This window comes from Thamnophis elegans, chromosome 1 (assembly GCF_009769535.1).
Source record: "Thamnophis elegans isolate rThaEle1 chromosome 1, rThaEle1.pri, whole genome shotgun sequence".
Classification (NCBI taxonomy): Eukaryota; Metazoa; Chordata; class Lepidosauria; order Squamata; family Colubridae; genus Thamnophis; species Thamnophis elegans.
This window is the reverse complement of record NC_045541.1, coordinates 3,725,389-3,738,267: the sequence shown is the minus strand read 5'-3', so window position 1 is coordinate 3,738,267 and position 12,879 is coordinate 3,725,389. Positions and strand designations below refer to the sequence as shown.

Sequence of the window (12,879 nt, the reverse complement as noted above, 5' to 3'; positions counted from 1 at the left end):
AGAGTGAGAAAATGTACAGACTTTAGTCGACTTTCTCCCCTGACTCCAACTTTTGATCCTCCAAAAAAGATAGTACAGATAGTCCTTAAGATTAGACTGATCATTTAATGGCTGTTCAAACTTACAACAGACCACCAAAAATTACATCCAACCCCATTTCAAAGTCATGATGGCAGTCATTCACTCTTATCACAGACCACAGGTACACTGCAGTGCCCCCACCTCTCCCCCCACCCCACTCCACCAGGGTTCCACAGCACTTGGGCCTGCTCCCCATATGTCCATCACCCTGGACACCCTGGATGGCTTTGCGGGCGCTGCGGAGGCTTTGGGTGCTCAGAATGGGGAACAATGCATCTGCTGCTACAGCGATATCTAATCCTGCTATAGCAAACCAAATAAAAGATACTATATCAGATAATTGTGTTGTGATTTGCATTTGCAATTGACACCTGAAGTTCACTTCTAGACAAAAAGTACACGTATTTGTACAGAATCCGCTCCAATATCTATAATGACTGTAGCTCTGCTCTCTCTCTCTCTCCCTCTCTCTTGAACCTTTATCATGTTTATCTGCAGCTCTGCTAATCATAACCACATGATGGCTCTCCTTCAACAGCTGCTATACAATGAAGCATTGTCCCTGTCCTGGCGTGATATAATTGTGCCAGTGGTCTGCCAGGTGGTTCAGACCGTTCGGCCGGACGTCAAGAACAGAGATGACGACATGGACATTCGCCAGTTTGTCCACATCAAAAAAGTGAGTCACTCTGTGTGTTTAGAACTGAAAAAAAAAGGTAGAAAAGAAGGAGGGGAGCTTTTTTGAAAAGATGTCCTTCCTTAATATTACTGGTGCTGCCCAATTTGGGACACACATTAATCCAATTATACCCCTACTACCAGGGATTTGCCCACCTTTCTGTTTTTCACTGTCTAGTGAAGAGCCGAGGTGGCGCAGTGGTTAGGGTGCAGTACTGCAGGCCACTTTAGCTGACTGTGATCTGCAGTTCAGCGGCTCTAATCTCACCGGCTCAAGGTCGACTCAGCCTTCCATCCTTCCGAGGTGGGTGAAATGAGGACCCGGACTGTGGGGGCAAGTTGCTGACTCAATTGGCTAAAAAAATTTGTAAACCGCTTAGAGAGGGCTGAAAGCCCTATGAAGCGGTATATAAGTCTAATTAATAAATAAATTAATTAATTAATTAATAATAGTCATGTAAAACAGGAGAGGGTAAAGCATCAGGCTGGCTAGTTAATTAACTGTATTTGAGAAGGATCATATTCATCCTACCTTAAATCTGTATTTTACTCTGGCATAAATTTTAATGTGCCATTTTATGTATTTTAACTTTGTTGTAAAAAGAGATTTTCATTTTCTCGTCTCCCAACTATCAACATAATTGTATTGGCTGCTGCTTCATTGCTAAGGAAGCTGCCACCCGCGACTTCCCTTTTCACCAGCCGGTATGAATAGAAGGACTAGGACCAGTTTGTTTCCTAATTTAAGTTGGAAAGTATAAAATACAAACTTAACATAATGTTTTATTATAATTTTGCAGATTCCAGGTGGAAAAAAATTTGACTCTGTGGTGGTGAATGGCTTTGTATGCACCAAAAACATAGCACATAAAAAGGTATTCAATTTATTGAGTTTGTATGCTGCCCTATTCCCGAGAGACTCAGGGCGGTATTGGGAACCATTTTTACATAATATTTGGGGTGGGGGTGGGAGAATACAGCAGTGATATTATGAATGTTCTATGCAATTCTTAATGTCACAGCATCTTTTGCTCTTTATGTTATTACACTTCACCGTAGTTCTGTAAAAAAGTATTTATCTGCCCCTTTCCCTTAAATTTTTGGATATGATGAAATGTCATCTAGAGCAGTGTTTCTCAACCTTGGCAACTTTAAGTCCTGTGGACTTCAACTCCCAGAATTCCCCAGCCTGGGGGATTCTGGGAGTTGAAGTCCACAGGACTTAAAGTCGCCAAGGTTGAGAAACACTGATCTAGAGCGTGAAGCAGCAAAGGCATCTCTAAACAATGCAACCGTCATCCTTATGCTTGGCAGTTATGACAGCCATTTTTTTTCTTAGAACATTTATTCATGAGTCTGAAGAATCACAGAGATACTTTTGGTGTATTTTTGATAAGCATCAATTTTCCTTTTAATGAGTTGTGATTATCCTGTGCTTTGTTGTTGGTGAAACTCTAATCACAGTAAGATAGATCACTGCATATATCTGGATTTTGCTTATTTGTGACTACCTGGAACATTTTATGGTGCTCTCTCACAGTGATTTTGACAGAATGGCTCCTTTTGGGAAGATTCAATATTGTTGCATAAACTGCGACTTTGTGGATGTGACTGAGCGCTGGACTTAAGTTTTATAAACTTTTCTAGACTGATGGGGATCAATCACTTTTTTTGGTTGAGATCTTGAGAAATTTACTTTCAGTGGATTATGATGTGTTTGCAGAATCTCTGTAGGGAGAACTTATCTATGACAAACTGGCGTTTCCCGGGTATTTATTTATTTATCCTAATCCTGTATTAAGATAGGATTTCTAATGTTGGATTTCCCCACTTATCAGAGGGAGCCCCCTTTTGGAGTACTGTAAAGCCATTACCATGCCAACTCCACTACAGTGTATAGTAGAAGCCATTTTACACCAGTACGGTAGAAACCATTTTAAGGCACAACAGGCTGTATCTTAACAGAATACGGACCCCGAGGAGTGTTAGGAGTGTCTTACCCCCACAGTATTTGTTTCCAGAGAGTAAGTCATTTGTGTACCAAGTTTGGTTGAAATTGCTCAAGGCGTTCCGGAGTTCTGCTGGAACACACACACACACACACACACACACACACACTGCCATTTTTATATAGATAGATGAAGGGAAGCAAACATTTGTAAGAATAGCAGAATAACAGAGAAGGAAGGGACCTTAGAAGTCTTCTAGTTCAACTCTCTTCTTAAACAGGATACCCTATATTGTTCCTGACAAATAGCTGTCCAATCTGTTCTTAAAAACCTAAGGCCTAAGAGACAGCCTTGGGGTACCCCACTGCATGCTACCTTCCATGTAGATGTAATTCAGTTAAAGACTACATGTTGAGTGTGGTTGTTCAGCCAGTTATGAATCCATCTGGTGGTGATGCTGTCTATCCCACATTTTTCTATTTCGGAAGTTTCAAACTTAACTGTGTGACGCTGAGCTACAGACTTGTTTTACCAACACTGCAATACAAGGGGAATGCATTTCATAATTTCTATCTAATTCCAGATGAATTCCTGTATTAAAAACCCCAAAATCCTTCTGCTGAAGTGTTCCATTGAATATCTTTACCGAGAGGAAACAAAGTTTACATGTATAGATCCCATCGTCCTCCAGGTGAGAATAGTTTTATTTTTCTTGTCCTATTCATTCACGTTAACATTAAATCAAAGCCTAATGAATTAGTTGGTTTTATGGATTTTTGAGGTTGCTTTTAGTAACGTTTTTCTTAGTGCTTGACTAGCTGTTCTCAGGCTAATTGCTAAAGGTTTCTCTTTTAGAGACTTTTTGGCTGTCTGCAATTATATATTTAATATTTATTATACAATTATAAATACATGGTAATATTTTACAGCACATTATATTTGGGAATTTTATAGAAAACATTTACAGGAAACAAATGCTTCTGCCACCATCTTTCTTCCTAGGAGATTTGAGATGAAATGCTCAGTGCTGTGGACTATGTTTCACATGTGCTTAGAAAATGTTCAGTAAATGATACTGATTTTAACTCTTCTCGTGTTCAAGAACATAGAGAACATTCCAGCTCCTGCCTATCTAGCAGTTTGAAACCATGCAAACTCAAGTAGATTAATAGATACCACTCTTGTATCCCCCTTCCCTGGTTGAGTTGTGAGCCGCCCTGAGTCCCCTTCGGGGAAAAGGGCGGCATATAAATAAAATCAACATCAACATCAAAATCAACATAACATTGTTCCATGCGCCTTTGGCGTATAGAACACATGCTAGCCACATGACCATAGAAAATGTCTTTGGACGATGCTCGTTTCTTTGGCCAAGAAATGGAGATGAGCACTGTGTCCTACAGTTAGACACGACTGGATAAGGAAAACTTTATTAGTATTCAAGAGCTCTATTAAGTATTCTCAGAACAATTTTATACATGTTAACTCAGGAATACATTATGGGGTTTGTTAAATTTGAATGAGACAAGAGCAGGTGATTTTAAAGTCTACATAAAGCTAGTCTTTGTATACCTATTTATATGGGGGAAGATATATTATACTATTTGGTCAGTTCCAAAAAGGACAGGAAAAAAGAAGAAGAATATTTTTCATAAATTTGAGATTACATGTGTGAGAATCTGTAAATATATTTTCAATAATTTAATTGTGAACCAAAAATGAAACAATTTTTGAAGCATTTCTTCTCAGTCTTAAAAAGAATGTGTCCTAGCATTTTGAATACAAAATGTTTTTAATGAGTGAACTGAAATTTTAGAAATGTATCTGACTTTTTTAGTTTATGATTTAATTATATAATCTGCTATATGCACAATTTAGATGATATGTAAATTATGGGTTCCACCACAAAACCGTGTTCGACTAAAGGGCGCTCGACGAAACCGCGTAGCTGACGTCATCACAGCGTGACAACAGCGTGGAGAAAAAAGCACGCTGTAAACGCTAAACCTAAAATTAACCCCTAAACCTAAACTTAACCCCCCTAAACCTAATCCTAAACCTAACCCTAAACCTAACCCTTAACCTAACGCTAAACCTAATCCTAACCCTTACCCTAACCCTAACCCTAACCCTAACCCTTAACCTAACCCTAAACCTAACCCTAACCCTTAACCTAACCCTAACCCTAACCCTTAACCTAACCCTAAACCTAACCCTAACCCTTAACCTAACCCTAACCCTAAACCTAACCCTTACCTTAACTTGAATCGGCTTGCTTTCAAAGCGCTATTTAAAGCGCCCTTCTTTCTCCGCGCTCGCTGTTGTCGCCCTGCTGATGACGTCAGCGACGCGGTTTAATCGGGCGCGCTTTAGTCGAGCGCGGTTTTGTCGTGCCACGAAATTATGATGGTACTTTCCTCATCTCTCCTATCCCTTGGCAATATCCCATAAAAAAAAAGAAAAGAAAAACTCAAGTTTTTTTGAGTTCAATCTTGAAGAACTCCAGAAATACTCTAGTAACCCTTTCTGATTGTGCAATACTCAGTGTATGACTGCAAAGTCTTTTTTTATCATTTTAGGAAAGGGAGTTTTTAAAAAACTATGTTCAGCGAATAGTGGATGTCAAACCTACTTTAGTCTTGGTTGAAAAAACTGTGTCCCGACTTGCTCAGGATATGCTACTGGATCATGGCATAAGTTTGGTCATCAATGTTAAGCCCGTAAGTACTAGCGTTTTAAATTATATTATGATTGTGTACTTCGAAGTGACTCCACATTATTAAAAGCTCAGATGCGAAGTAACCATCCTCTTCTACCAAATGTGATGTTCCTGTGGTTCGTCCATGAGGGGCCTGAAAGCCCTATGAAGCGGTATATAAGTCTAACTGCTATTGCTATTGCTATGTTCTTGAGAGGAAAGGTGGGATATAAATCTGATGAAGACGAAAAGAAGCCAAAAGCAGCCTTTATCTTATTAATGTTTTGCAGCATGTTCTGGATCGAGTTAGTCGGATGACCCAGGGCGATGTATTGATGTCAATGGATCAGTTGTTAACCAAACCACACCTTGGGACCTGCCATAAATTTTATATTCAGGTGTTCCAGTTACCTAATGGTGAGTAAAGCCAACAGGTTCTGTTATCCACTTGTGCCTGTCTGTCTCCTCTCTGTCGAGACTAATGTGAAGATAAAACAAATATTATATGATTGATTGACAACATTACATAAAAAATTGGAATTTATGCAGTGCTTTTCCTATGGCCATCTTAAAGTTAGGGCATAATTCTTATTTACAGGTAGCAGAGACATACTGTAAATTATAAAGCCTGTCTAGTACAAACTCAAAACATAAATAAGAAATGTTCAAAAAAGGAAGAAGGAAGTAGAGAATGGAGGGATGAAGGAATGGAAAGGAGTGGAGGGTAGAAAAGAGAGAAAAAGAAGGAGAGACAGTAGGAGAGGAAGAAGAAGTGTGGAAGAGAGGTATGGGAAGAAGAAAGAGGTAAGGAAAGGTGGGTGGAAGGGAGAGAAAAAGAAGAAGAGGGAGGAAGAGAAAGAAAGAGAAGGAGAGAAGGTAGGATGGAGAAGAAAAAGGGTAGAAGTAGGGAAGAGGTAAGGGAAGGAAGAAGGGGACGGAGACGAGGAAGGAAGGAAGTAGAGAAGGAAGGGAGGGAGAAAAGAAAAGAAAGAGAAAACAAGGTGGTCTCACAGCAGGTGCGAAGGATGGTAAACAAAGCATTTCAAACCATACCTTATAACCTTTCAAATGGAATAATAATAATATAAGAATGGCAAAGCAAAAGAATAAGAAAGAAAATATAAAGCATAATATAGGTAAATAATATTTGGTCATAAGTAGCTAAGTATAAATAAATAAAGAATTGTACCTAAAAATGGATAACGAACAAGGAGATTATGAACGCAAGATATAAATGTATAGAAGGGAAAACACTAACTGCAAAGAAACCGATTCGGAACTGCCGTATGATATACGATGGAACTTATTGTTCCTAGTTTGTTTTTAATGTTATGTGTTTGTTTCTGTTGATGTGCTTATGTGTTTAAAATAAAATTTATTAAAACTGAAAAAACAATGTTCAAAAAAGATGTACTTACTCATCTACTGCAATTAAAATAATGAAGGGTAACATACAACGTGACAAAATATTTCATGGACCAAAATCTCACTTTGTCAATGGCATAAGCTTGTGGAAGTAAAAAAACAAAAAACAAAAACCAGTTCATATGAAATACATAAATTAAGCAGAACATGCTAAAACCCAGGAGGCCCTTTTCAGTAGCTGCCGTCTTTTGCTGTATTATCCTGGCAGTTTTATGGAAAGTTAACCAAATATTATTTTGCAAACTCTTCATGGTAGAACCAGTGATGTTACATAAAGATTTCCATTTACTTTGTGTTTATTTGTGTGTGTATTTATATTTCATGTTATTTTCACAGTTTAAAAGTGTCTGTTCAATCTATAAATAAAACTCTGGAACTTGATAGGTTGAAAGATATAATGGAAATCAGTTGGATTTCTGATTGGACTCTGTTTTGAATACATTTTGAATCATTAATAACTCTGACTAACATATTGAATTGAATTGATTAGATTTCTATGCCGCCCAATCCCGGGGGACTCCGGGCGGCTTACAGAATAAAAGGTTAAAGGAACTTAAAAAACAGTAAGACACACAAAGTTAAAAAAAGGAACGCAACAAACACCCAATCAGAAGGCCTCCCGGAAAAGCCAGGTTTTAATGGCTTTGCGGAAGGCCATGAGAGTGGGGAGGGCCCGGATCTCTGGGGGCAGCTCATTCCATATGGCCGGAGCGGCAACTGAGAAGGCCCTACTTCTAGGCGTCGCCAGCCGGCATTGTCCCGCTGAAGGCACCCGGAGAAGGCCCATCCTGTGCGATGTTATTGGTCTAAGGGAGGTACAAATTGGCCAAAGCGCCACCCTATGTAGTGAGAGTAAGCGTCATGATGTAGTAAGCATCGTTCTCTTCTCTTTCAGAGCAAACGAAAACTCTGATGTTTTTTGAAGGTTGCCCTCAACACCTGGGATGCACTGTCAAGTTGCGTGGTGCAGGAGACTATGAATTGGCTCGAGTGAAGGAGATCCTTATCTTTATGATCTGTGTGGCCTATCATTCCCAGTTGGAGATCTCCTTCCTTATGGACGAGTTTGCCATGCCTCCTCAGTTGAGCAAAAATGGTTCCTTCCAGAGCCTGATGGGAGAACACGGGGAAGAAGATGGGCAGCAAGATTTCCCGAACAGGGAATTTGACTCAGCAGGAAAAGAGGCTGATGTGGCCTCAGATAAGCTGCCTTTCATATCTGAATCTATGTCTCTAGAAGAGATAGGCTCCCATGAACAACGGATTTGGACAGAAGAGGATGACCAGATCAATGGTGATTTACAAGAAGCTGGTCCCCAGAGGCAGCAAGGGTATCCTCTGGTGGATTCCTTATACAGAACAAAAATAATTTCTGAAGCCCTTTTACCTCTTAATTTAACTGAACAACAACTAGGAATCTTAGATACCGAACAACTGGAAACTCTAGGGATAATTAATGACTACCAAGAGCCTAAGAGTCAGGCCAGGGAGTTTAGAGATCCTTTGCAAGATGACACAGGGCTGTATATCACAGAGGAAGTGACTTCCTGTGAAGATCGCCTCAAAACGTTTTCTTTAGCATTTAAGCAAGAACTAAAGGATGTTATTCTTGGTATTTCCCCAGTAATCTCGTTCCGGGAGCCATTTCTGTTAACAGAGAGCGGCATGAGGTGTCCCACTAGAGAATATTTCTCAGAGCAAGTTTTTTTCTCTCCTCTGCTCAACAAAGAGTACAAAGAACTGGATATCAGAAGGAAGAAGCAATTGTTAAAGGATCTCTCTGGACTACAAGGGATGAATGGAAGCATCCAGGCCAAGCCTATCCAGATTCTACCTTCTCATGAACTCGTCAGCACCAGAATTGCTGAGCCTCTGAACAGTAGCTCAAACCTGGCCAGGATGGTCGCTGACTTCCGAGCCAGAGGAGGGAGGATTATGCAGAAAAACGCAGACCCATTTGTCCAGTCTAAAGAAGCACCAGCTGTGAAATTAGGAGTCAAGAGTGAAGATGATGAGAAAATGTTCATTCAGGGGGAATCTCTATTGTCTCAAAAAGTGAGTGAATATTTTAAATAGTTCGATGGATTCCGGAAGCTTAAGAAATAAAACTTTTCTAAATATCTTCCAACAAAGTATTATTTTCAGGAATTTTGAAATTAAATTCTACTCTTGCCCAACCCTCTACATAACGTTTTAGTCTTGGTTTAGTACATAAGTTAGCATTAGAGTGTATCGTAGCAAGTAGGTTATTGGGCGCCATGGCAGGCTCTAGGGAGCACAGGTGAGCTGATAGGGGATGTGGGTGGCAGGGGGGGGGCTATGCACTATGAGATCCTTGGAATCTTGTATTCTAGTAGGACTTCTTGGTGGAAAAAAAGGTGATGGAAGATGACCTACAGGAGTGATTTGTGACCTTCCCTGTAGGCATCTCCGTTGACTTTGCTTATGGGAAGCCAGCACAGAATGTCACAAATAGTAATCACGTGACCATGGGGACATTGTGATGGCTGCAATTATGCGGATTGGTCACGAGTTCCCTTTGTCCAGTGCCATCATAATTTTTCAATAGCTGCTGAACAAGTGGTTGTAACTCATAGATCATCTGTAATCCTTTCCTTAAGGTGAGAGGGAAACGTATTAGACAAAGAAAGAGTTTAAATTGAAAAAGAAAGTGTCATGTGCAAAGGGGTGATTGCTGCAAAAGAAATGGAGAGAGACATGAAGCAAAGATTTCACATACATTCAAGAATGGAATTACGTAGTTCAGATATCTTAAAAATTTATCATGTTTGACATAGCATTATCCGAGGTGGCGCAGTGGTTAGAGTGCAGTACTGCAGGCCACTTCAGCTGACTGTTAGCTGCAGTTTGGCTGTTCAAATCTCACCGGCTCAAGGTTGACTCAGCCTTCCATCCTTCCGAGGTGGGTGAAATGAGGACCCAGACTGTGGGGGCGATATGCTGACTCTGTAAACCGCTTAGAGAGGGCTGAAAGCCCTATGAAGCGGTATATAAGTCTAACTGCTATCCCAAATTCTATTCCTACATTTCTGTTGCCTGTAAATATTTAGTTTGCATAAAGTCAAATTAAAATATTTTTGCATTCTAGGTATAGGTAGAATATAATGGTGCAACTATTTTTCATTTTCTTGTCTTGCACCTTTATTTAACTTCTTCTTAACGTCTTTACTATGCTTGGTATGCATTCCTTACCTTGAAAGGCAGATTGGTTTGGATGTATGTAAATATTGATTATGATTTATGTGCCATCAGGTTGATGTTGATTCTTAACAACCACATCTGTACCCAATCTGGCTCTTCAGATCTTCCATCAGTGCGCTCATAAACATTTTATTTTTTAGTCTCCGGACGCAATTCAAGGTGTTGGTTATTACCTTTAAAGCCCTACATGGCTTAGGGCCAGCGTACCTTTGAGACCGCCTACTGCCACATACCTCCCAGCGGCCAGTAAGATCCCACAGATTGGGTCTCCTTCAGATGCCGTCAGCCAGACAGCGTCGGCTGGCGGTCCCCTGGAGGAGGGCCTTCTCTGTGGCTGCTCCGAATCTTTGGAATCAGCTACCCCCAGAGATCCGGACCATACCCACTCTCATGGCCTTCAGGAAAGCTGTAAAAACCTGGCTGTTCTGGCAGGCCTGGGGCTGTTGACCTCATTGTTGAGGTCCAGCCCCGATTAGAATGAATGCATGTGGTGTTGTGATTTTAAACTGTCTTTTTTTTCTTTCTCTTTTTCTCTCTCTCTTTTTTTGTAAGCCGCCCGGAGTCCTTCGGGATTGGGCGGCATATAAATTTTGATAATAAATAATAAATAAATAAATAGTCCATCCATTGCTAACATAATATAATAACTCTTTTCCATTTACATGTCTTCCCAGGTGGACTGTCTTAGCTGTGTAAACCATCAGAGGCTGTGTGTTTTGTTCAGTAGTTCTTCTGCCCTATCTGGCAATGCTCCAAGTTCCTGTGTTAGCCCATGGTATGATGCTAATTTTATTTAATTACTTAAATGTGTGCCCTAAATACTTCCCTTCTAGTTGATGGGGAAATATTCCTTAGAGGCTTGCCATTCACTGGTTTGTAAACATGCAGTTACTACTACTACAACTACTACTATTACTGCTACACAACACAGGGTTTTTGTAATTGTAATTTAATAAATTTATATGCCGCCCAATCCCGTAGGACTCCGGGCGGCTTACAAAAACAAGACTAAAAGATAAAAAGTTAAAAATGGGAGAGAGGAAAACAAATTTAAAGCAACGCACCATACACTCAATCGTAGCGGGGCCGGACCTCGTTCGTGAGGTCAACAGCCCCAGGCCTGCTGGAATAGCCAGGTTTTAGTGGCTTTTCGGAAGGCCGAGAGAGTGGGAAGGGTTCAGATCTCTACAGGAAGATCGTTCCACAGGGCCGGGGCAGCTACAGAGAAGGCCCTCCCCCGAGGGGCCAGCAGCCAGCATTGTCCGGTCGACGGCACCCGGAGGAGGCCCAACCTGTGAGATCTTAACGGCCGTTATAATCCTGGGGGAGAGGCCTCTTTGAAACCCCACCTTCTTTTTTCCCATCCTATGCTTTTTTGTCCATTGAATGGTCTATCAGTGGCCCAAAGAACAGGTCTTCAGGGGAACCCAAAACCCTGGGCAGAGTTCAGTTAAGAGGCGTAAGAGAGCGCTCTTTCCAAGAATTCCTCATCAACAGCTACACTCCAAGTACAGCTGTGCAAGCAGAAGATCCCGGGTCAGTGTTGGCCAGTTATCCATATTGTTTTCTGGGAGAGTACCACACTTATAGCAATAGCAATAGCAGTTAGATTTATATACCGCTTCATAGGGCTTTCAGCCCTCTCTAAGCGGTTTACAGAGTCAGCATATCGCCCCCACAGTCTGGGTCCTCATTTCACCCACCTCGGAAGGATGGAAGGCTGAGTCAACCTTGAGCCGGTGAGATTAGAACCGCTGAACTGCAGATAACAGTCAGCTGAAGTGGCCTGCAGTACTGCACCCTAACCACTGCGCCACCTCGGCTCTTGCAGCAGTAACGAGTGGGCAGTGGTTTTTCTATTGACGTGTTTCCCTCCCATCTTCAGGACAGGAGGAAAGTCCATTGCCATCTCTGGGTGGATGAGCTCAAATCCACTTTCCAACCGATGTAGCAGTGAATCAGATTAGCAAGGTTTTGCTCCTCCCGCGTGTCCCCTCCTCCCAAATCTGATAAAGCACTTAATCTTCCCCAAAAGATCATATAATACTGTTTCAAATTCAGTGCATCTCATTAAAACCAAAACTTTATGGCATTTTAAAAATAGGGAAAGAAAGGGCTCAAAAATTTTAAATTCTTTCTTGGATGCAGACATATCTTTGTGTTACTTAAATATATATACATATTAGCATTTTGTTGAACTCACACCTTGCTGTATCTGACATTCTTTTATCTATTTATTTTATTTACTAACTGCTTAGATCAGTGTTTCTCAACCTTGGCAACTTGAAGATATCCGGACTTCAACTCCCAGAATTCCCCAGCCAGCGAATGCTGGCTGGGGAATTCTGGGAGTTGAAGTCCGGACATCTTCAAGTTGCCAAGGTTGAGAAACACTGGCTTAGATCCTTATGGGCCCAAGCCAGTTTGTGTTGAATGAATGGCAGATCATGCAGTATGTAGTATAACATGCAGCTGTAGTAATGCACTTTGCTCCTTCTATTTTTCAAATCATAAAATATGCAGCAGCAGCTGCGTTTTGCCTGCAACGTATTGATGGAATAACTGAATTTATATCTTGCTGTAATCTCACAACTCTTTGACTATTTTGATTTATTTTGTTTTGTTTGTTTTATCGGATTTACATGGCAAAGAAGCAAGAGAGCATCAGTGATTGTCTAAGGCCAAGAGAAGTAATGTTGATGATGAATTCAGAATCAGTTAAATTCTGTAGAACCACATTTTTTTTCTTTGACATTTGGAAAAACAATAAAGGCCTCTTGCATGCAGGAAAATGTCCAATAACTCCAATTATTTTAAAGGTAACTG

At 40.7% G+C, this 12,879-nt stretch overlaps 1 protein-coding gene across 6 annotated transcripts in view; it reads left to right on the top strand.

Moving 5' to 3' along the window:
* PIKFYVE (phosphoinositide kinase, FYVE-type zinc finger containing) overlaps nt 1-12,879 on the top strand; it is a 108,501-nt gene that overhangs the window by 51,755 nt on the left and 43,867 nt on the right. For 5 of the 6 annotated variants that reach the window (XM_032216839.1, XM_032216832.1, XM_032216824.1 and 2 more), the window contains 7 exons: nt 580-760; nt 1,560-1,634; nt 3,292-3,399; nt 5,288-5,428; nt 5,697-5,823; nt 7,727-8,886; nt 10,728-10,828. In XM_032216839.1, coding sequence (XP_032072730.1) covers nt 580-760; nt 1,560-1,634; nt 3,292-3,399; nt 5,288-5,428; nt 5,697-5,823; nt 7,727-8,886; nt 10,728-10,828 — 1,893 coding nt within the window. Of the gene's footprint in view, nt 1-579; nt 761-1,559; nt 1,635-3,291; nt 3,400-5,287; nt 5,429-5,696; nt 5,824-7,726; nt 8,887-10,727; nt 10,829-12,879 lie in introns of those variants that run through there. The other variant, XM_032216854.1, reaches the window with a different exon arrangement.